Below are 22,001 nucleotides of genomic sequence, written 5' to 3'. Positions count from 1 at the left end.
GACAATATGTGTTTAAAATATAAAATGCAATTGAATTAATAATACTGAATATTCAAAATACTTATATCAAATTCACTAACAAATTTTAATTGGCATTTTTGGAAGTCAATAGCATAGGAGGTTAATGAAAGGCTTTGAAATGCCTTCTATTTGTTATAGCAGATGAATTTAAAATTTTCAAACACTATGCAGTTTCCAGGTGGCAGCCACCTGGAAATTAAGTGTTCTAAGTGTTCACAGTAGGTGCATAAAAGATAAACATTTGGTATTTAGTAAGGCATTTATCATAAAATGTTGGACACGAGGAATTGAAAACCAAGAAATGTATTTGAGTAGACAAATATTTGGATAAAACCAAGAAATTACTAGCTAAAAGCAAACAAATAAAGCCTTAAAAGCAGAGTCTATAAAATGGAAAGAAAAAATATATATCAAAGAATACTTCTGAAAGGTAAAAATGTAGAAACAGAAAAAGTAGCAATAAAAATGGATGATCATTAAATCCATTCTGATAGTACACTGAATATTGTCTTTTCTCTAGAAACTAACTATATTCCCAGCAGTTCCAGGAATGGTCTCTAGTATATAGTAGAAGTTCTTAAATAGTGGTCTAAGATTTTCTGGAAAAACTAGAAATTTATTTTTTAGGACAAAGTGGAACACATAAAAAGCTAGGTGAGGTCTCCAGTAAGGAAAAAGCACAAAAGAGAAGGTGATACTGACTTTGTTACTTGATGAAGGAGAGAACTAGAAAACATTTTGTCACAGCTACAGATTTACCTTAAAATCTACCACAAAACTCTCAGTTAAGATACTGAAAGGCTATAAAAAGGCATGGCAAATAAGAAAAGGGAATAGAAGGAAAGGGACTAAGAAGGATTTTCTCACATAATTAAATGGGGAGGAGAGGTTAAGGGTACAGGAATGAAGAGCCACATTTTATTGCACATTGTGATTTACACATTGAGATGTGGCTGGAGATGGAAAGTAAGCTTGCAGATATATACAAGTGTGGAGCTCAGAAGGGAAGTATCAGATATAAATTTGTGTCATTAATGTTATGATGGTATTTAAGCCCTTGGGAACTAGAGAGATCACCTCAGGAGAAGCCATAGGGGAGAAAAAAAGAGAAGAATGCACTATTAGGCTAATAACAACAATACTCAGAGGTTGCATAGAAGAAGAGGGTGAGGTAAAGGATACTGAGAGTAAGAGGGTGGAACCAGTTGGGAAGAAACCAGATATGAGTGAGGGAGCCTGCATTGCACTAAGACACAGAAACTATGCCATGGATCAGCAGCAAGGCACGAATAGTTTCTAACACAGACTCATCACACAACTATGTTTGTTATATGAATGAGTGAATTGTGAAGTAGCATGGTCTTTCTGGAATTCAGAGTTGACTATCTAGGATAATAGAAATATATGCTAGAGCTTTGATAACCATGAAAAAGACAGAGCTGAACAAGGGGACAGTGTAAACTTACCTTTGTTTTATTTTAATACATCCCAAGAAACCCCACAGTTTTGTCTTATTTCCTACTCATTTACAAAATACCATTCCAATTTAATAATGAAAGAGGTTATGTGAAATAATCTATAAAACCTTCATATATCAGAATTTATTAATTCCACTTGTTTAGACACAGGAAAATGCATTCAACCCCAAGAAGTCGGGAAAGGAAAGAACTATCACAATGGTGTAGAGAAATACAATAATGAGCCAAAATACTTTTACTGAAATACAACAGATAAGCCATAAGCTATTATCTCTGAGGAAAGAAGCCGCCCTAATGAAGTAGATTTTCGAAAATTGTCATACGGGTAAGCTCATTAGTTGCAATGAAAGTTCCCCCTGCTGATCCAGGAGTACCTAATGGCCAAGATTTGTTATATCTCAAAAACAAAGGTACTATTTAATTCATGTGATAGCTCACTGAGGAGATTTCAAATCTGAAAACTTTTAAATAATGATATATAAGAGCATTGAAATTCTCCAAAGCAAATGGACTTATTTCATCCAAAACATCACAAGCATTCCTCTAAAATCTCCTTCATTAATAGGGTAGTATAAGCATAAGAAGAACTTATGCTCAACAATCACCTACAGTATAAATTACCTTAGTAATGGCTATTTCATTTCAAATATGAAGTTGGCTGCTCCCTGTGAAACACATTTATGGTATCTGCTGACCCATCCACATTATGTGTTCCTCTGCTAACCAGATGGAAACTAAACCCCTTCAGGCCCTCACTGCCCCATAGAAACACCAGGAAAGAAAACAAACAGAAAAATCTAATTACCAAGTTACAACTCTGCAAGCCCTTATGAAAGTTAAATATTTTTCAAAAGCAAAACATCATAATATTCATACAGAATTTTAAGTACAATCAAATGAGTCATGAAAGATAAATGATATTTCAAAAACTTAATTTACAAGCAAAACTACTAGAAAATAAATTCCATGATGAGAAATGCATCTGAAAGAGAAGTATGTTCAGGCTTACTGCTCAGCTTCAGAACTAGTAGGAAAGATGGTAAAGTGATTGGAAATAGAAACTGCTATCAGGCAGAAAATGTTTGCACTGCTTTAATTCTTGCTAAATAACCTAATGTTTACATAAGCTGTTAACTACTTAACTACCTTTTCACTAGAAAAACACACACAAAACTTCTACTATATTTCAAGGCACTTTGCACCACTTTTTTCTCTACCACCCTGTTACTTATCAAGTTTAATGTTCATCAAAAACACCCATTTTCAATTCTTTTTCAAGCCATTAATTCAAATTGTATTCCAAAATATCAGAAATCTCATTTCAGAAATGTCGCCTGCCTTCCCTGTTAAAAAACCAATCATTTAAAAACTATTTTAAGTATCACGGAGCTATTTTTAATGTTTCTTACTCTATGCTTGTTGGCCCTGTCTCACATTATTTCATATAAAGAAATAGTTTGAATTATTTTCATTTTTAAACTTCACACACACACACACACACACACACACTCTATTCTTACCAAGGACATTTTAAGGTAAAGTAAGAGCAAAGTAAGCAATTCAATATCATTAGAGCATTGGGAGGCAGGAGTGAAAAATAAAGTTAAAAGTTTAGTTTTAGTATTAAAAATCCAGACCAGCCCTAGTCGGTTTGGCTCAGTGGATAGAGCATCAGCCTGCGGGCTGAAGGGTCCCAGGTTCGATTCCGTTCAAGGACACATGCCCAGGTTGCAGGCTCAATCCCCAGTGTGGGGCGTGCAGGAGGCAGCCAATCAATGATTCTCTCTCATCATTGGTGTTTCTATCTTTCACTCCCTCTCCTTTCTCTCTGACATCAATAAAAATATATTAAAAAAAAAACAACAACCCAGACCAATATTTTCAGCACCATGACACTCCCGTACCCCCAGGCTGTATGAGGTGTACACTTCAAAGAAACATACATTTCAGGAATAAGTGTCAAAGAACATCTCATCTAATCACACGCCTTTTAGCTACAATCCCTATTTTATAGAAGGAAAAACATTAAAAGAAGGTAGGGAATGATAAAAGTGATGTTTTTTATTTAAGAAGGAGTATTCACAATAATACAGAAAAAATAAAGTATTCTTAAGTTGACAAATTTGAATTTTAAGAAGGAAATAAATAGATTACAAAATACTTTGACATTACTAATGGCCAGTGTTCAACACAAATAATACATATAGTCCACCATTTCATGTGAGTTGCTCCCAAAATGTATAGCCATACATTTATATCCTATCTAATAAAGAAAGAATATGCTAATTGACCCTCACACTGTCACAAAGATGGCAGCACCCACAGCCAATAAGGAGGGAATATGCCAATTGACTGCCCCACCCTCAAAGATGGCAGCGCCCACAGCCAATAAGGAGGGAATATGCTAATTGACTGCCCTGCCCTCAAAGATGGTGGCACCCACTGCCAATAAGGAAGGAATATGCTAATTGAACGCCATGCTCTCAAAGATGGCGATGCCCACAGCCACAAGATGGCGGCACCCAGTCCCCTCAGCCCCGCTGGGCCTTGCCACTCATCTGCCTCCGGAGTCCCCCAGTCCCTTCAGCCCCCTAGCAGCCCAGGGCCGCCTGAGGCTTGCGCTGCCAGCAGTGGCAGCAGCAGAGGCGTGATGGGGGGGGGGTCACCTTCCCCTGATCGCCGGCTTGCCTACCGCCACTGAGGGCTCCAGGACTGTGAGAGGGGGCAGGCCAGGCTGAGGGACACCCCCTCCAGTGCATGAATTTTCATGCACTGGGCCTCTAGCATATTAATAAAAATGAGTAGTCATAAATTGGCTGTTGGAAGCCAATTAATGTTCCTCCCACATAGGATCAATGTGATATATAAATAAAACTGGATTCTTCAGGTGGTCAAAAAATTGCATTTGATCATTTTATATCCAAGTATTAAAAATGGTCCTATCCTTTCTATGACTCTTATAACCTGATCTAAACCAGAACAGGGGCCAGAAGCAGGTTACAAATGTTAGCATTAGGAAGGGGTAAACCGAATCTCTGGAAGTTCAATGTCTACCAGGACAGAGAAAGCAGGCTCCACCTGCAAGGTGGGTGGAGATAGATGTAGGACTCAGGCAAACAGGGCACACTGATTACTAGCTCTCTGCTCAGACACATAATAGTATCAAGTGATTGTGAATGACACTGAGTCATGGAGTGTGACAGTGGCCATCAGTGGAGCAGGCACAGCAGCAGAGGTGCGGCTGCCAGGCATTTAATATAGGGCCTCATTATCTAATCAAATTAAATCATAACAACAGTAATGACCAATCAGAAAACAAATGTTCTATAACCACTATTTTTAAAGTGACGTATTCAACATGAAAATACTGTGACAAAGTAGCAAGCATGCTTGAATAAAAGGCATTACTTTCTGTCTTTAATAACTGAAGACCCAGAGCAGTGAAATGTTTTCTATAAAAGCACAAACCTTTACTAGCTTTGTCCAAATGTTGCAAATCCTCCACAAAATTTAGGATATCAGGGTACTTTTCTTCACATATTTCCACCAGAAAATGAAGCAGTGTTGTTTTCTGATCTGCTGATTTCGTGTCCTTTAGCTAAATAGGACGAGAGAGAGAGAAAAATAGGGTGTCAAACATATTTTGAAAATCTGTCTATTAAAATAACTTTAATATAGTATTCTGGAGATAAGAATGAATGACTTGTAAAATTAGTTAATTCTATTTTTGAAAAGCAAATATTTAAACACTTGAAAAGCTACTCTTAACATATTGTTGTTTGATTAAAGTCAATAACATTAATTGAAAAGAAGGAATAAGTATAATCCAATCTAGTATGTGACATTTTATGGGGGAAAATATATGGTAAATTCCTAGGAAAGTCAATACAATAGTGGTACCTAAAACTACCCCCACATTTGAGTATGTTCTCATTTGGCGTATGCTGATAGAATGCCTGCTAGATAATGCAGGAGCCAGAAATACAGCAAAGGACAGTAATTTCTCAACAGGCTGTTTAGTGAAAACAAAGAAACAGAAAATACATATTTACCCTGGTGTGACAAATAGTACAGTAAAGCTGATCACAAAGTACATTTAGGAGGACATGACATCTAAATTGAGCACTGGTGGAGAGGAAGTTGTGTGGGGTAGGGAAGAGAAGAAAAAATCCAAAGTTCAGTATCATTGCAGAAGGAGCAGCTTTTGCTAAAGGCCATAGACGAGGAAGAAAATGGCACATGTGAGGAACCTGAAATACAAGTGTGTGTTAGGGAAGGCAAGAGGGTAGAGTAAAAACTATGAATCTGAAAAGATAGGAAAATAAAAGGAAAGGTAGGTCATGCAATGGAAATAGAATTTTGATCCCTAAGAATTTGGAGTTTTTAAACAGATGAGAGATGACCAGATATACATTTTAGAAAGCTCCCTGTAGGGTAGCGTGAATAAAAGATTAGAGCAAGGGTAATAACAGAAGCAGGAAGAGTAATTTAAAGAGCTGTAGCAATAATCCAGACAGGGAAAGACGACAGCCTGAGCTGAGGGAATGCTTTGGGAATAGAGTAATGAGACAGCGTGGACATGGAAACTCAGGCAATGCCATTAATTAGAGAAGACAAAAAGGATAAGAACTGATTTGGGTGGGCTGGGCAATGAAAAAAAATCATTTCAGTTATGAACAAGTTGAGTTTGAAGGTTTTAAGTAACATCAACTCGGAATGTACAAAAAGGATAGGTGTAGAACAGTGGTCCTCAACCTTTTTTCATTACTACCAGCTAAGGTACTTTTTAAAGCAGTTTTTCCCCTAATCGTTATGAAATTTTAAAACCACAGGTACATTGTACATTTGTTTATGTACTGTATGTATATCTGTGCTTTACATATAACAACAGTAAGACATTTTTGTTCACTGAGAAAACATTTTTATCCCCTTGGAGGTGACAAACTGTTGGAAATCCTTTAGGGGGTTGGAACTTAAGGTGAGTGAATTGGTCTAAGAGCACCAGTTTGTGAGCTGTTAGCCCCTAAAGCTAAAAATTTGATCAAATAAACTCAAAGAAGTATACAAAATGAAAGGAAGAACAGAGGCTTGAAGACCAGGATGGACCCATCCTAATCAGAAATGGCCAAGGAATGCAATCAGAAAGGAGATGAGGTTAAGTTAAAATCTAAACAATAAATAGGGAGTTAGCTTGGGTTTTGTGTAGTCATTGGGATGAGTACTGGGTGTGCACACAGGATAAATAGGTAATCTGGTGGTGTTCCCTACAACTGAGTAATCCTTCAGAGCAGATACACATATGAGAGTGGAAAAACATCCCTCTTTGCATACCAGGATTTAATTTAGAGCTGGAAACTCTTGGCCTACCTAACTGGGAACAGCCCTATTTACTTACTCTTTTCCAACAATTTCCCACTTTAAAATATGCATGTGTGAATATCTACACTAATAAAAGAGAAACATGCAAATTGACCATTACTTTGTGACGCTCACTAGCCAATCAGGAGTGAGTATGCAAATTAACCTGACAAAGATGGCAGTGGCCCCGCCCCCCAGCCACTCCAGGCCTCTGGGCAGCACGCATCCAAGTGCAGAGCGGGGCGGGACGCCTGCTGTGAAGGGGAGGGCAGGGGACAGAGGGAGCTATAGGAACAGTACTCAGGCTGGAGCGAAGACAGAAGGCGGTGGCCAGAGCGAAGGCCTGGGTCCTGGGTGCCAGAGGAAAACCGGTGCCGGCAGCCAGTGGAAGGAAGGCCTATTGCACGAATCTTCATGCAACAGGCCTCTAGTATATATATAAAAATATATATTGCCATATGTGATATTTTTACAAATTCCACCATCACTAAATACTATATTACTCTCAGAAGAAGATATTAAGTCTATTGCATAAGTTACTACACAATAAAAGAATGAGAACAATTCTGTACCACCATAACTATTAACACACACAACTTAATAATGCAAAAACTAGCAGAGTCCTTGAAACATACAGCTACTCTTCTAGACAGCCTGACTTTCACATTACCCATGTAATATGTACAAATGCTACACTGACCTATACAACACACAAACCAATGTTGAATCACTATATTGTACACCTGAAAGTAATATAATATTGTATGCCAACAACACTTACATAAAAAGAAAATAAAGAATGGTTCCTGGCATTTTAAAAATTGATATCAACATTAATCTGCTATTAATGCCTTTTAAAAGAAAAAGAGATCCCAACATCCACCTGAGTGTTTTGAAAGAGTATACTCCAAAAGTGACTCAAATACTAGGTAGATTAATGGTCAGTAACATGCGTGGGTTGACCTGGTAATGTTAAAACACGCTCTTAACTAGATACTTAGCCTTGGGCAAGTTACTGGACCTTAGATTTTACATTAGTGGAATAAAAATACAAACTAGAAAGAGAAAGAGAACACTTTGTTCTTCTCCAAAAAAATTAAGTATACGTTCTAGTAAACTTGGTGTTAGTAGGCATATCAAAATCTAATTTAAAGCAATACTTTGGATAAAAATGAAGAAACCTAATTATAAGCTCAGTTCAGAAATTATTTTTGAATGCTTGGGCCAGTTAGAATATTTTATGAGGTTCAGTTTGTACATATGCTGAGAATATTAATCCAATTTCTAAAAGTTATCTTTCACCATATAATTGCATTCATGCTATCATTTTAAATGGATAAGGCCAGATTACAAATAGCAAACTTTCACAAATATAATAGTTTTTCTTGTACAATAAAGAGTTAGCATAAAAACTGCCTCTTTTTTTTCCTTTTCTTTTTAAGCATCCTAGCAGCAAAGCTCTTTATTCCCTGCCCCCACCCACCCATCCCCTTTACAGCAGTGACTAGCTGGGGAATCCTGTCCCTACTGTGGACACACAGCTGCTGACTGTACTTAGTTTACACCCTTCCTTATCATGCTCCTTTCACATGAAACTCGACACAGCCTGTGTGGAATGCTAAGACAAGCACCATCTACTTCTATACTTTGTAAAGTATGGAAAGAGTATTCCAGTACAATTCGTAATATAGCTAATTAGCCAGCAACTACTAGGATTAATATGCCAAGAAATCTCTATGATCCAACAACAACCAAGTGGATCAATCTTGATCTTTATTCATGAGCAATAAGAATTCAGAATTTAGAATTCTGGAAATACTATAGTTTATATAGCATCTATAAGTTTAATAAATATTAAATGCATAGGTCAAATACATTCAAGAACTTAGAGACAACCATAAAGCAAAACCCTAATTTATGGAGAAGGATGGTATATTGGTTGTATAATTGAAAACATCAATTGACTAGCAAGTTGCAATTGGTAACATTTTAATATTAAAAAGTATACTCAGACTAAATATACTCAATCTATACTTAACAATTGTGACACTAAAAATAAAAAAAAAATCCTGCAAATTTCCAATAAATAAATCTGAAATTAAACCTAATTTAGTAAGAAGTTCAAATAAGAAACATCAATAGAGACCATTTATAATGCATGGTGTCTCATTTATAAACTATGTGGCTCTAAATTCCAGGCCAGCCATTTTTATTCAGGTCCTAACATTTTCAGAAAAAAAAAAAAAAAAAAAATTGCGTAATACTGTCAATGTATTCTTCTTGCCTCAAATACTCTATTCCCTCCCTCCGTCCCCAAATAATTAAAATAAAAAATAACAGACTCCTTCTAACAGCATGAAAGCACAACAAAATGTATTTGTCAGAATCTTTATCTACTTACTGCTCAATTTTTTTTCACCTTCTTGATAAACATTATCAATACAGAGGGCACATTCTATTTCTACTAATTTCTCATATCAAACATAATCAGTGATTAAGCTAGAAGGGGAAAGCTTGGGAGATAGTGACAATTTTGCTGAAGAGAAAGAACAACATGAACACATTCTGTAATGCTAACTTTGGAAAGAAACTGAAACTACAATATTTGCTTTGAAAATTCATTTTGGTTGAAAAATATGCTTCATTTAAATTTAACAGACATTGCTTGACAGGATTCCTTGTGGATTATTGTCAAGTATTGTCAAGAGATTTATCTTCCTGATGAGTAATCATCACTGTTAAGTAGAATTTCTTATTTATATATTGTTTCTTTAAGGTACATTTAATGTGGCACAGATGTCAAATAAACAAAGAGATGGATGGACTTTCTTCAACTGCTCTGTTCATTCCAGACAAAATAATGTTAAAAGCAGATCCTGTAATAAATCATGGCCTAGTTGTCAGTCTGGAGTACAAGTTCTTTGTTGCTACAATGCAAGGTTTGGGAATATTTCTAAGGTATTCAGCACAAATTTGGATGACATTTAAAGAATATTCTATTGTGTAGTCACAATAAAAAAATTCTTAAAATAAACCTTAGTACCTTAGTATATTCTTGCTGATTTTCATAATCCAAAGACTGTAACCCTTTTCTCTTTGATAATAAAACATATTTTAAGAATATTGTTAAATTAGCAATTCTCATCCCATTATGTTCCTGTAATCTAAGCATGTATACAAACAGCACTATTTTAGATGTTGTAGACATTGCTGACCAACCACTAGAAAAGATAACAAAATTATGAGCATCTGAGATGGCCCCATGCACTTCCTACAAGTCCCTAGCTTGTGAATAGTATTAATGCTGAGGATGACAACAGCAGGTTTTTTATGTGGCACTTACTATGAGACAATATATAAGTATTCTGCATAAAACACACAACATCTCTGTGAAAAAAAAAAAAAAGAACTATCATTATACCCTTTATTAAGGAAGGAGCAAAATAATTTTTTTTGTAAGATCATGTAGTGAACCGCATCACATAGCTGCTATCTGGTAGAGCCAAGTTTTGCACCCATGTCTGTGTGAATTCAAAGTTCTAAACCACTATAAATATAGTTCCTCTAAACAAGTCTTTTTCTAATAGGTATTATTATTAGGAATCCAAAGAAATAAAATTCTCAAAAACGCAGTGGACAAAAATGGTAGTAAGACGAAAGAGCATTATTGGAATTTAAAATACTAAAGCTCCATAACCTGTAATTCTAGCCTGGAAGCCTCTGACAATGAACACCCTCTACCCTCAGGTTATTTCTAATTCTGAGAGCATAATTTTTTCTATTCTTTTATCTATTAAAATCATAAAACACAAACTGAATCCTATAGTTCAAACAGCAAGTGTTTCCATATTGCTAATGTATTAGTCCTGGCAAAATATATGAATACTAGAGGCCCGGTGCATGAAATTTGTGCACGCGGGGGAGGGAGGTCCCCTCAGCCCAGCCTGCACCCTCTCCAATCCGGGACCCCTTGGGCGATGTCCAACTGCCGGCAGTCGGACATCCCTCTCACAATCCGGGAGAGCTGGCTCCTAACCACTCGCCTGTGTGCCTGCCTGGTCACCCTTAACTGTCTCCCTTGCCGGCTTGATAGCCCCTAACTGCCCCTTCTGCTGGCCTGGTCACCCCTAACTGCCCCCCGCTGCCAACCAGGTCGCCCCCAACTGCCCCCTCCCTGCTGGCCTGGTCCCTCCTAACTGCCCCCCCCGCCAACCTGGTCACCCTTTATTGCCCCCCTCTGCCGACCTGGTTGCCTCCAATTGCCCCCCCCACTGGCCTAGTTGCCCCTCACTGCCCCCCCCTGCCAGCCTAATTGCCCCTAACTGCCCCCCCCTGCCAGCCTGGTCACCCCCAACTGCACACCCCCACTAGCCTGGTCGCCCCTTACTGGCCCCCTGCTAGCCTAGTTACCCCCAATTACCCCCTCTGCTGGCCTGGTTGCCCCTAACTGCCCCTTCTGCTGGCCTGATCTCCCCCAACTGCCTCCCCCTGCCGGCCTGGTCGTCCCACGCAGCCTGTTTGTTCAGTCATTTGGTTGTCCCTCACTAACCCCCTTGCCAGTCTAATCGCCCCGAACTGCCCCCCTGCCAGCCTGGTCGCCCCCTACTGCACCCCCTGCTGGCCTGGTCGCCCCCAACTGCCCACCCTGCCAGACTGGTTGCCCTACGCAGTTTGCTTATTCGGTTGTTTGGTCATCCCTCACTAACCGCCCTGCCAGCCGGATCATAGGCAGCCATCTTGTGAGGTTATGACAGTCAATTTGCATATTACCTCTTTATTAGAAAACATAGCTGTAAAGTATGACCTTCAACAGACTTAACAAGTATACACAGTAACATATTTCATCTTAAATCCCTTGTAGAATAAAGTGATTTGTAAATGTATAAAATCTTTAAATATAAGTTAAAGATATCCCAATAAAAATGGATGTGTAAATACAAACCTACAAAGACTATTTGCTCGCCCTAGATGGTTTTGCTCAGTGGTTAGAACACTGGCCTACGGACTAAAGGGTCCTGTGTTCAATTCTGGTCAAGAGCACATACACAGGCTGTGGGCTTATCCCCAGTAGGGAGCGTGCAGGAAGCAGCCAATCAATGATTCTCTCTCATCATTGCTGTTTCTATCTCTCTCCCTCTCCTTTCCTCTCTGAAATCAATACAAATATATTTTTAAAAATGACTATTTCCTCAGTTCACAAAGTCAACATCACTAAAGAAACCAACCCACAATTATAGAATAAATAATATTTTCTGATATGAATAAATATATTAAAAATAAACACTCCCTAATTTTTTCAAAAAGAGAATGTATCTCTCCAAATAGAATGGAATTAAAAAATGTTAATATGAACAAAAGATGCTAAGTTGGCATTTCCATAACAATTTTTAATATATTAATGCAACTTTTATAATGATTTCAAAGATGGATAGAGGTCAATCAAGGTAAAATAGATAATTAGATAAATTTATGGCCTTCATATATAAAAATATTTTATATTTTTACTTAATTTTCACATTAAAATGAGAACGAGGGTAGAAACATTAAATAAGCAAGAAAATTATATAAATAATATAGACCTGTATAATTAAAGTAAATTGGTTTATACCATATCACACCAGATATGCTTTCTCTAAATTATATTTTTAACATATTTCTTTTGGCTTTTAGTAAGCACAGAAACTATAATATAAAAAGCACTTTTGTGTTTTACTAAAATTTTAGCTGTATTTTTCAATGCTCTGTTTATTATATTCCCTTATTCAAAAAGAGATTTAAAATAACTCAATATCAATTAGTAAAAATAAATGGGTGAAATGTAAAAGTTTTTTTAAACTTCTAATTGTTTTAATTAAGACTAATATTGGGATCCAAGATGGTGGCAGAGTAGGTGAAAGCTACACTCATCTCCTCCCAGGACCAACTGGAATTACAATTGAAGTATAGAGCAAGAACCTGAATAACCACATGAAGACTAGCTCAAAGGAAGTCTTATAACCAAGGATTTACAGAAGCCACATTGAGATTGGTAGGAAGGGCAGAGATGCCACAAGGGCTGGCCCTGCTCCATGGGCACTGGCTGAGGTTCCAGATGGATATCTCGGCTGTGGGGGGCTTCCCCTGAGAAGTGTGAGGTCTCAACCCAAAGTCAGACTCTCTAACCCAGAGCTCCAGAGTCAGGAAGAGGTGCCCACATAACATCTGGATGTGAAAATTAGCAGGGATTCTGTCTGCCAGGGAAAGACATTAGTCTGTTAGAGATAGAGCTGTCCTCTTAAAGGGCCAACAAACAAAATTTCCTTTGCAGCCACTCATCCTGGGATACATGGGAGAGAGGTGAAGCAAATTCTATTCTCATGAGGAGAGTGTGGAGTTTGTGGCTCTGGGTAGAGAGCTGAAGGGACATCCCCCAGGATCCCTGTGCTGAGTCATTCTCCTATACATCAGAAACCATCTTTCTTGGGTGGAGCACTCATGCAAGAAGAAATAAAAGGCATACAAATTGGAAAGGAAGAAGTAGAACTGTCATTATTTGCATATGACATGATACTATATATAGAGTAACTCTAAAGATTGCATCAAGAGAGAAACCAAGATGGCAGCATAGGTAAACACCTAAACTGCTACCTTGAAAAACAATTTCAAAACTACAGCTAAAAGACAAAACAGACATCATCCAGAACCACAGGAAGGCTGGCTGAGTGGAAATTCTACAACCAGAAGGAAAGAGAAAAGCACACTGAGACTCATAGGAGCTGCAGAGGGCAGAGGTACCGAGACGGGCGTGCGCGGAGAGGACTGGCAACTGAGTGCGCTGCTGACTTTCTCAAGCGGGAGGGAGACAAAAGCTCCCAACTGCGCTGAACTCCAGTTCCGGGCGAGACTCTGGGGACCCAGACTCATACGGGGAGAAACTGGACTGTCTGGCAGCGGGCGAAATTCAAGGGCAGCTTTCTCTCAGAGGTGCTTACAGCGATTACCGCAGGACACTGAGAACCAGGGGCCTCTTAGGGCAGGGCTGATGGGAAGCCATCGCTGTTTGCCCCACGCTGTAATCCTGCCCCACGAAGCCACAGCTTCGTGGAAAATGCCATTTAATTTTTGATTTTTCATTTGTAAAATACAAAAATCAGGGGTGAAAGGTAAGACTTATGTCTTACCTTTCATTTGTAGAGTTGTTGAGGGGAATTCTATGTCTGTGTGTTTGGGAGAAAGGAAGTGTAACAGATTAGCAATGTTTGTCACAAGAGCCACGAGCTATAGCACACAAATGGCTTTACTGACTGTAAGCAAAGCCACTCTGTCTTTTGTAATTCCATTAAAAGAATAATTATAATTTACAATGTTTAATAGCAATTGAAAAACCAAACAGAGGCAATTTGAATAAAATTTATCAAAAACACTAGTTAGGCCTGATGGTGTGGCTAAGTGGTTGAGTATTGACCTATGAACCAGGAGGTCATGGATTGATTCAGGTCAAGACACATGCCTAGGTTGCTGGCTCCATCCCCATTGGGGGGCATGCAGGAGGAAGCCGACCACTTATTCTCTCTTATCATTGATACCTCTCTCTCTCTCCCTTCCTCTCTGAAATCAATATATATATATATATATATATATCTCCTATATAATAAAGAGGTAATATGCAAATTGACCATCACACCCTCACAAGATAGCTGCCTATGACCAGGCCAGCAGGGGGTTAGTGAAAGACAACCAAACGATTGAACAAGCAGGCTGGGTGGGGCGACCAAACGGGCAAGGGCATTAGTGAGGGATGACAAAAAGACTGAACAAGCAGGCTGCGTGGGGCGACCAGGCAGGCAGGGGGGTTAGTGAGAGATGACCAAACGAGTGAACAAGCAGGCTACGTGGGGTGACCAGGCTGGCGGGGGGGGGGGCAGTGAGGGGTGACCAGGCTGGCGAGGAGGCAATTGGGGGTGACCAGGCTGGCAAGGGAGGGGGGGGCCGTGAGGGGCGACCAGGCCAGCAATGGGGGGCAGTTGGGGGCAACCAGACCAGCAGGGGGGCAGTTGGGGGCGGCCAGGCTGGAAGAGGGGGGCAGTGAGGGGCGACCAGGCCGGCAGAGGGGGGCAGTGAGGGGCGACCAGGCCGGCAGGGGGGCAGTTAGGGGCGATCAGGCAGGCAGGCAGGTAGGTGAGCAGTTAGAAGCCAGTGGTCCCAGATTGTGAGAGGGATGTCCGACTCCCGATTTAGGCCCGATCCTGACCGCCCCCCTCCCATGCATAAATTTCATGCAATGGGCCTCTAACACACACACACACACACACACACACACACACACACACACACATTAAACACTAGTTAGTAAAGCCAATTAAATGTTTCTTGGAAAATGCTATACATTTAATGTGTTAATGAATGAGTCAAAGGGTTTAAGAGTTCTAAATAGTTTCACATTGCTTTGCAAGTCAGTATTTCATTGATTTAATTGGCTGAATGTAAAATAAGAATGGCATTTGTTATCTGCAAGTCTTTGGCCAAAAACTGCTTTACTTTCAAAGGGTGCCAAAATTTACTAGTGTGATTTTGCCAATGTGATAAGAAATAAAAATTTTTCTCAAGTTTTTTAAAATACAGACTGCAGATGGAACAATGGATTTGTTCGGCAGAGAACTTTCTTAAAACTAATTTCATAGAGTAAAGAAAAAGGTGACATACAAGAAATCAAAATTTCACAAAAAAAATGATTCACAATATTAACCTGTGTGACTGTACAGTTAGGCAAAATACAAACTACCTGTAACAGGTAAATGTATTTGTCTCCTGTATTTGCCCCACAACCCCAGGACTGTGCATCCTTTGATGAAACTTTACTTGTACAAGGCAGAACCCTGCAAAGTAACTCAGGACACTGGCCATCAACTTATTCCAGTTCCACTGTGTGTCTGAAATTCATATTCCCTTCACTCCTCCTGCCCCAGGACAGTCCGCAGCTTGGCAATAAAGAGAAGCAGCAGTTTTTGGAAATATTTTCACCACTCATCCTAAAGTGAAGAAGTAGAGTTGTTTCTTTTTTGTTTTATTTTTGTGTTGGTTAGGTTTTACTTGTTTATGTTTGTTGGTTGGTTCCAGACAACCAACCAAGGATCTTGTATGCTGGGAAAAGGAAGTAGGGCAGAAGACAAATAAAGTGATTCTCAGTTCAGTCTGTGCATTAAAATCACCTGGGGACCTTTTTCTAAAAAGTGCCAGGATGTACATTAATACATGCTAATCTGATATGGGTCTGATATATGAGTATTTCTTAAAGGGCACTCCGGGTTCAGAGTCAGGGTCCGAAAAGAGGAGCTGTTCACAACTTCAAGAAATCACTAGAGTTGGTGGAGGCATTAAAAAAGGGGGGAGAAACAAGTTCCCCACCCCAATTTTGGTGAAGTTATTCAATTGTGACCTGTACTTGTAAAAGGAATATGTAGAAGATCAGATAAAATCTGTATATACTAGAGAAGATAAAATTAAACGAAAGACAAAAATCAATCTTCCATGCCACACATTCACACCCGTAGCACCTAAGTCCTACCCTACAGCCCAAACTGTGTACCCTTTGATACGTTCTCTCTGAGATAAATGAGCACATGTTCTATTCCCAAAGAGGATAGAAATTCTCTTAAATTTATACTATGGATAAATTTATAGCAGAATCAATGGTTACTTGTTTTGGCAATTTTTTCCATAAATAACAGCACAAATACTGATAAAAATTAGTTATTACAGTTGGTACACTCTTCCAAAATTTATATCTACTATTCTAATATAAAAAGTTAGTCTAATTACCTAGAACAAAGTGCTACCTTTTATAGCTACATAATTCAGTTGTATTCTCTGAGATGATTTGTTATTCAGAAATCATACCCCTCATTAGACATTAGTAAACATTACTAAACACATGTTATATTTACTGCATGTGGATTGATAACATAAGTTTTTATATTTACAAGTTAAAATCATCTCATATATTTTAATATGGTGTTCACGTTTGATGGTTGGGTCAACTTATTCTTTTGCTAGCTAGATCTACCTGGGGGAAAAAGACCTTGGCCCTATCAACAGGTTTTTTGTTTTTGTTTTTTAATATATTTTATTGATTTTTTTTTACAGAGAGGAAAGGAGAGGGATAGAGAGTTTCTAAACATCGATGAGAGAGAAACATCAATCTGCTGCCTCCTGCACACCCCCTACTGGGGATGTGCCCGAAATCAAGGTACATGCCCTTGACCGAATCGAACCTGGGACCCTTCACTCCGCAGGCTGATGCTCTATCCACTGAGCCAAACTGGTTAGGGCCCTACCAACAGGTTTTTTAGAGAACAATCTTCAACACAAACCACATATAACTTTTTTCTAGGTAGGCACCTTAGTTACCAAGCAAGCACCTACCATTTGTTGATGAAATTTCTAAGAACATATATTTGCATTTAATCAATAAAGCTCCTAAAAAAATAAAGAATATAACCTCATTTTATCTATTATTCAGTTTTTATCTAAGGTCTAGTCATATCTTTCGAGGAATTTCATGAATGACAAGTAGTCCATTCATTGTCCTAAAATACAAGTCTAAGGTGAATCCATTTGAAAAGCCATGCCATCAGAAAGCAAGGTACTTATTCCATTTTACTTAAAATAAAAGTAGCATTACTACAATTAAAGACCACATTTGTATCTCATTTACTATGAGGGTTCTCTTGGAGTATCAAGCCCTAACAGGCCCTTAATACATATTTGTAGAGGACTAGAAAGGGGGAGAGAGATTAGGGAAATAATTGTAATGGATTTTTTTCTCTTATCTTATGATTTGTAAGAACATAGCTCCACACCACATTTTTCCTTTAAAACAATACACATGCAAAATTTCTAATCAAGTCCAGCTTTGGCTAATCAGAGAAACCATTATTTACTATTTTTCGATTATGAAACATTTCATCACCATGTTTGCACTTTATTTTTACCAAAAGAAAGCCTCGAACCCATGCATCTACTTTAATTTTTATTTACATCTTAATAACAGATTCTAGTTTATTGTTTACCTTATATCTAATTTTTCGCTTTTATATTTATTTATCATAGCCATATCTAATCTTTGGGAAAAAAATAGAAAAACCCCTTTCTCTCTTTAAACTCGAGTTATTTTAGTTAGTCATCTCATTTACAAGTGTATACAAAGATATAATATAGATTTCAAAATAAAATACAATGTATATGGAATTCAAAATTTATGTAATTATTCTAACCTGCGCAAAGTTAATAATTTAATACAAATTTTCATGCACTTTTCAGACATGAGCTAAATGTACATAGGACATTTATAAGTAAAAATTTTGGATATAGAATATTATATGTCACAGGATTACCCAGCATGTTTTAACAGATTAAAATATAATCCTGTCATTCAACTTTCAAGTAAATTTGGAATTCCTTGTGCAGGGGCTTATGATCAAACCCAATGCTTTATACTCAGTGTGAAAATTCAATCATAATTGTCAAAAGATCAAGCTGCTAGTTCTGATTAAAAATAAACACAAGATGATGCGATATTATCTTGTTTAATATATGCTTTCAATTTGACGTGTAGGCTAATAAAAAGTATGAAGTTCTAGTATTTATTTTGTTTCTTACACTATAGAAATCTTCTAAGAGGGATGATTAAAATATCCAATCTCACTGCCTAGAAATACAGTCAACTCTATTATATGGAGACAGATTAGCCAGTTTGTAGAATGACTATAGTAAAATAGTAACAGCATGCATTGCATTTGTAGAAGATTTTAAAATTAGGAGGCATCAATGACTATATCTCAACATGAGAGATGTCTATTTTCAACTACATAACAACTAAGATACAAAACTGTGTCTACTGTACTGTCATTCATTCAACCAATATTTATTGAATATTTACTGTGTTCCAAGTACTGTATTAGGCTATTCCACCTCATTTATCAGACCTAAACTCTCCTGGACAACTTTCTTTTGAGGAAGCAGGAAGGGAGGGTATGTGGTCAACTCTGTGAGTTGGCTGTAGTTTTGAGATGCAAAATCTAAAGAGAAACAGACACTTAGCACCATGAAACAATCTCTTGTAGTTGTGAACTTCTCCCCAACCTTGCTCTTTATCCTGTTTTTTCTTCCTATGCTTCCCCAGAAACTGGCAGCACAGCTTCCCTCTTTGTCCTTTAGCCGCCAAGTTCATAATTCCCACTTCCTGACAATTCCCTAGATGTTCCTTAAATGTGTACGCTCCTCCTCCATTCCCTGTCCCATTCTACCTAAAAACTCTCTATTACTACTTTAGCTGGGTCTACCATCATCTCAAAGCACAATGACTATTATGTACTGGACTACATAACTGAATAAGGCACATGAATGAGATGCCCTTTAAGACACTGAGGTAAACAAGGGGAAGGAAACACCAAAAACAACCTCAACTCATTCTTTTTTTTTTAAATATATTTTATTGATTTTTTACAGAGAGGAAGGAAGAGGGATAGAGAGTTAGAAACATCGATCAGCTGCCTCTTGCACACCTCCTACTGGGGATGTGCCTGCAACCAAGTTACGTGTCCTTGACCGGAATCGAACCTGGGACCTTTCAGTCCGCAGGCTGACGCTCTATCCACTGAGCCAAACCGGTTTTGGCACAACTCATTCTTTTTTAAGCAACCACTTCAAACTTATCAGTATCTTTGGAGTTATCTTTGACCCTCCCCCTTTTTCCTTCATCTCACATTGCCCTGCCTCTCTATCTGCTCAGCTACATTTTCTCTGACACGCTCCTAGATCACATGCTGTCAATGACCTAGTCTCTCCCACAGTCACCCTCTAACCCAGCCTTGGGCAAACTACGGCCCGCGGGCCGGATCCGGCTGTTCTATAAGGTTCTCTTGCTCTCCCCTCGGCTCCTTTACTTTGAATTTATATTAGTTTATACAAACACTTCATCCATGCTTTTGTTCCGGCCCTCCGGTCCAGTTTAAGAACCCATTGTGGCCCTCAAGTCAAAAAGTTTGCCCACCCCTGCAACCAGTGCTGTCCAGTAGAACTTTCTGCCATGGTAGAAATGTGCTGTATTTTTGCTGCCAGCATGTATGGATACTGATTCACTTGAAACATGGCAAGTGTGAGTGAGGAATTAAATATTTAATTTTATTTGAATTTTAATTAATTTAAATGTAATGATTTTAGAGAGAGAAGGGAAAGGGGTAGAGAAATAGAAACACTGATGAGAGAAGCATGGAGTGGCTGACTCCTACTGAGGTTCAAGCTGGCAACTCGGGCATGTGCCCTGACCTGAATGGAACCAGCAACCTCTTTGTTTAAGGGTCAACACTCAACTGAGCCACACTAACCAGGCTTAATTTAAATTTAAATAGACACTTTTGGCAAATAGTGACTGCACTGACAGTACTTTTTTCATACTGCTATTGAAATTATCTTCCTACAAGATATCTGATAACATCACTGCCTTACAGAAATAATGTCTTGTGGACGAAAGGGGCCACATGCTGACCTGACAAGCTCAGGGGAGGCCTGCATGACAGTCTTGCAAACTCAAGAGACCTAAAGTAACCACAAAGGATGGTCTGAAATTAAACTTTAACTAAATGCAGTTATGGTGGGCAGTTACATCCTAGGCCAGTATCTTCACTGACAATGTCAACCTTTACCTTAACTGACCCTATCTGTCTTTTTGCATCTATGATAACATACCCTTGAAATGTCTGGGTAACTAGTAACTTCCCTTTTTCTGGAGCCCCTGGGGCACAACCAAATGTGGTGGTCACCAGGACAGATACCACAAATTCCTTCATTATCATGTTAATTGTTCCTGCACCCACCTAACTATGTGTCCATCATTTCACTTTTTATCCAATCCCAGGGGTTTTCCCAGCTTTGCTTTATCCCACCTCCTTAATCTATCACCAATGAATTTCCTGTAACCCACCTATGTCCCTCCTTTGATGGTAATGTATAAATACAAACGTAACCCGCCATTCTCCAGAGCATTATCTCGATTCCTTGAGGTTCTGCTTCCTGGCATATGTCCACAGTTTGGCTCAAATAAACTCATAAAAATTCGTTACAGGTTTCAATGTGTTTTTTTTATGTTAATAGTCTCCATAAAAACTTCACCATAAGGTGTGGCATTTCAGGCTTTTCACCATTTAGGCGAATTTACTATCTAATTTCCATTTTCTCCACTCCTCTCCCATTTAGGCTCCAAGTGTATAGGATCACTCTGTGTACTCACACATGCCATGATAGAGGCTTTTATACAAACTGCTGATTCTTGCTTAGAATGCTTTTTCCTCTCAGGGGACATCCACTCTTCCAGATCCAGCTCAGATTCCTACTAGTATTCCTATCTGAATATTTATCTGGCCTCCCTTAGCAGAGCTGGGCTCTCTCAACTCTGCTGCCTTAACTTTATTGTACATAAGCTCCATTAAAATTTTTAATCACACTTAATGGGTTAAATATGAAAAATATAACTTTCACACATGCTAAGTAAATATTAATCACAAACACTAAATGAGATGATCAGGTCAAGCACTTGGCACTCTATAAATGTGCAGCCTTCAATACATGTGTTGTGAATTACATCATCCATGCTACAGATCTGAACAGAAGACATAAGGCTAAGAAAGCAAGGAGAGGAAAATAAAAAGATGGGAGAGGGGAAGAGCTCACAAGGCGCTGATACTGAGAAGGCTAGAAAGGGCTAATTCTAATGTAACCCTGTTATTCAGGGCTAGTGATCTGAATCCAAACCAGCAAGCTCAGTGTTCATTCCTGATAACCTACAATTAAGTCCCTCTCTCCTTCCCAGATACTGGTCTTGCAGAACCTGTTACTGTGAACAGTGCACTGCCCCGGAGGGAGGGTTATTAACGCTAGCTCCAGGCCAGACCATCAGATATGGCCTGGAGATCCCCAACACCTGGGGGCCTTTTTGCAAGGCCTGCGAAAAGGACCGGAAGCATAATCCATGTTTGTGGGACAAAGATCACAGGGAGGGAGCTATAAAGGAAAGCCCCATGCATGTTCCTTCACTCAGATTTGGAAGGCTGTTCCCTGAGTCCGCTGGCGTATTAAACAGTGTCCCTCCTTTTTTCTCAGAAGCGTCCT

At 38.8% G+C, this 22,001-nt stretch overlaps 1 protein-coding gene across 4 annotated transcripts in view; it reads right to left on the bottom strand.

Moving 5' to 3' along the window:
* The window catches only part of DIAPH3 (diaphanous related formin 3), a gene marked incomplete at its 5' end in the record, with an annotated part of 566,313 nt that overhangs the window by 227,490 nt on the left and 316,822 nt on the right, over positions 1–22,001 (bottom strand). For all 4 annotated transcript variants that reach the window (XM_080660806.1, XM_080660807.1, XM_080660808.1 and 1 more), the window contains one exon: positions 4,968–5,097. In XM_080660806.1, the coding sequence (XP_080516932.1) occupies positions 4,968–5,097 (130 nt within the window). The remainder of the gene's footprint in view (positions 1–4,967; positions 5,098–22,001) is intronic.

This window comes from Plecotus auritus (assembly GCF_963455305.1).
Source record: "Plecotus auritus genome assembly, chromosome: 3".
NCBI lineage: Eukaryota > Metazoa > Chordata > Mammalia > Chiroptera > Vespertilionidae > Plecotus > Plecotus auritus.
Note: the sequence above shows the minus strand (reverse complement) of the source record. Positions and strands in the feature narration are given on the sequence as shown.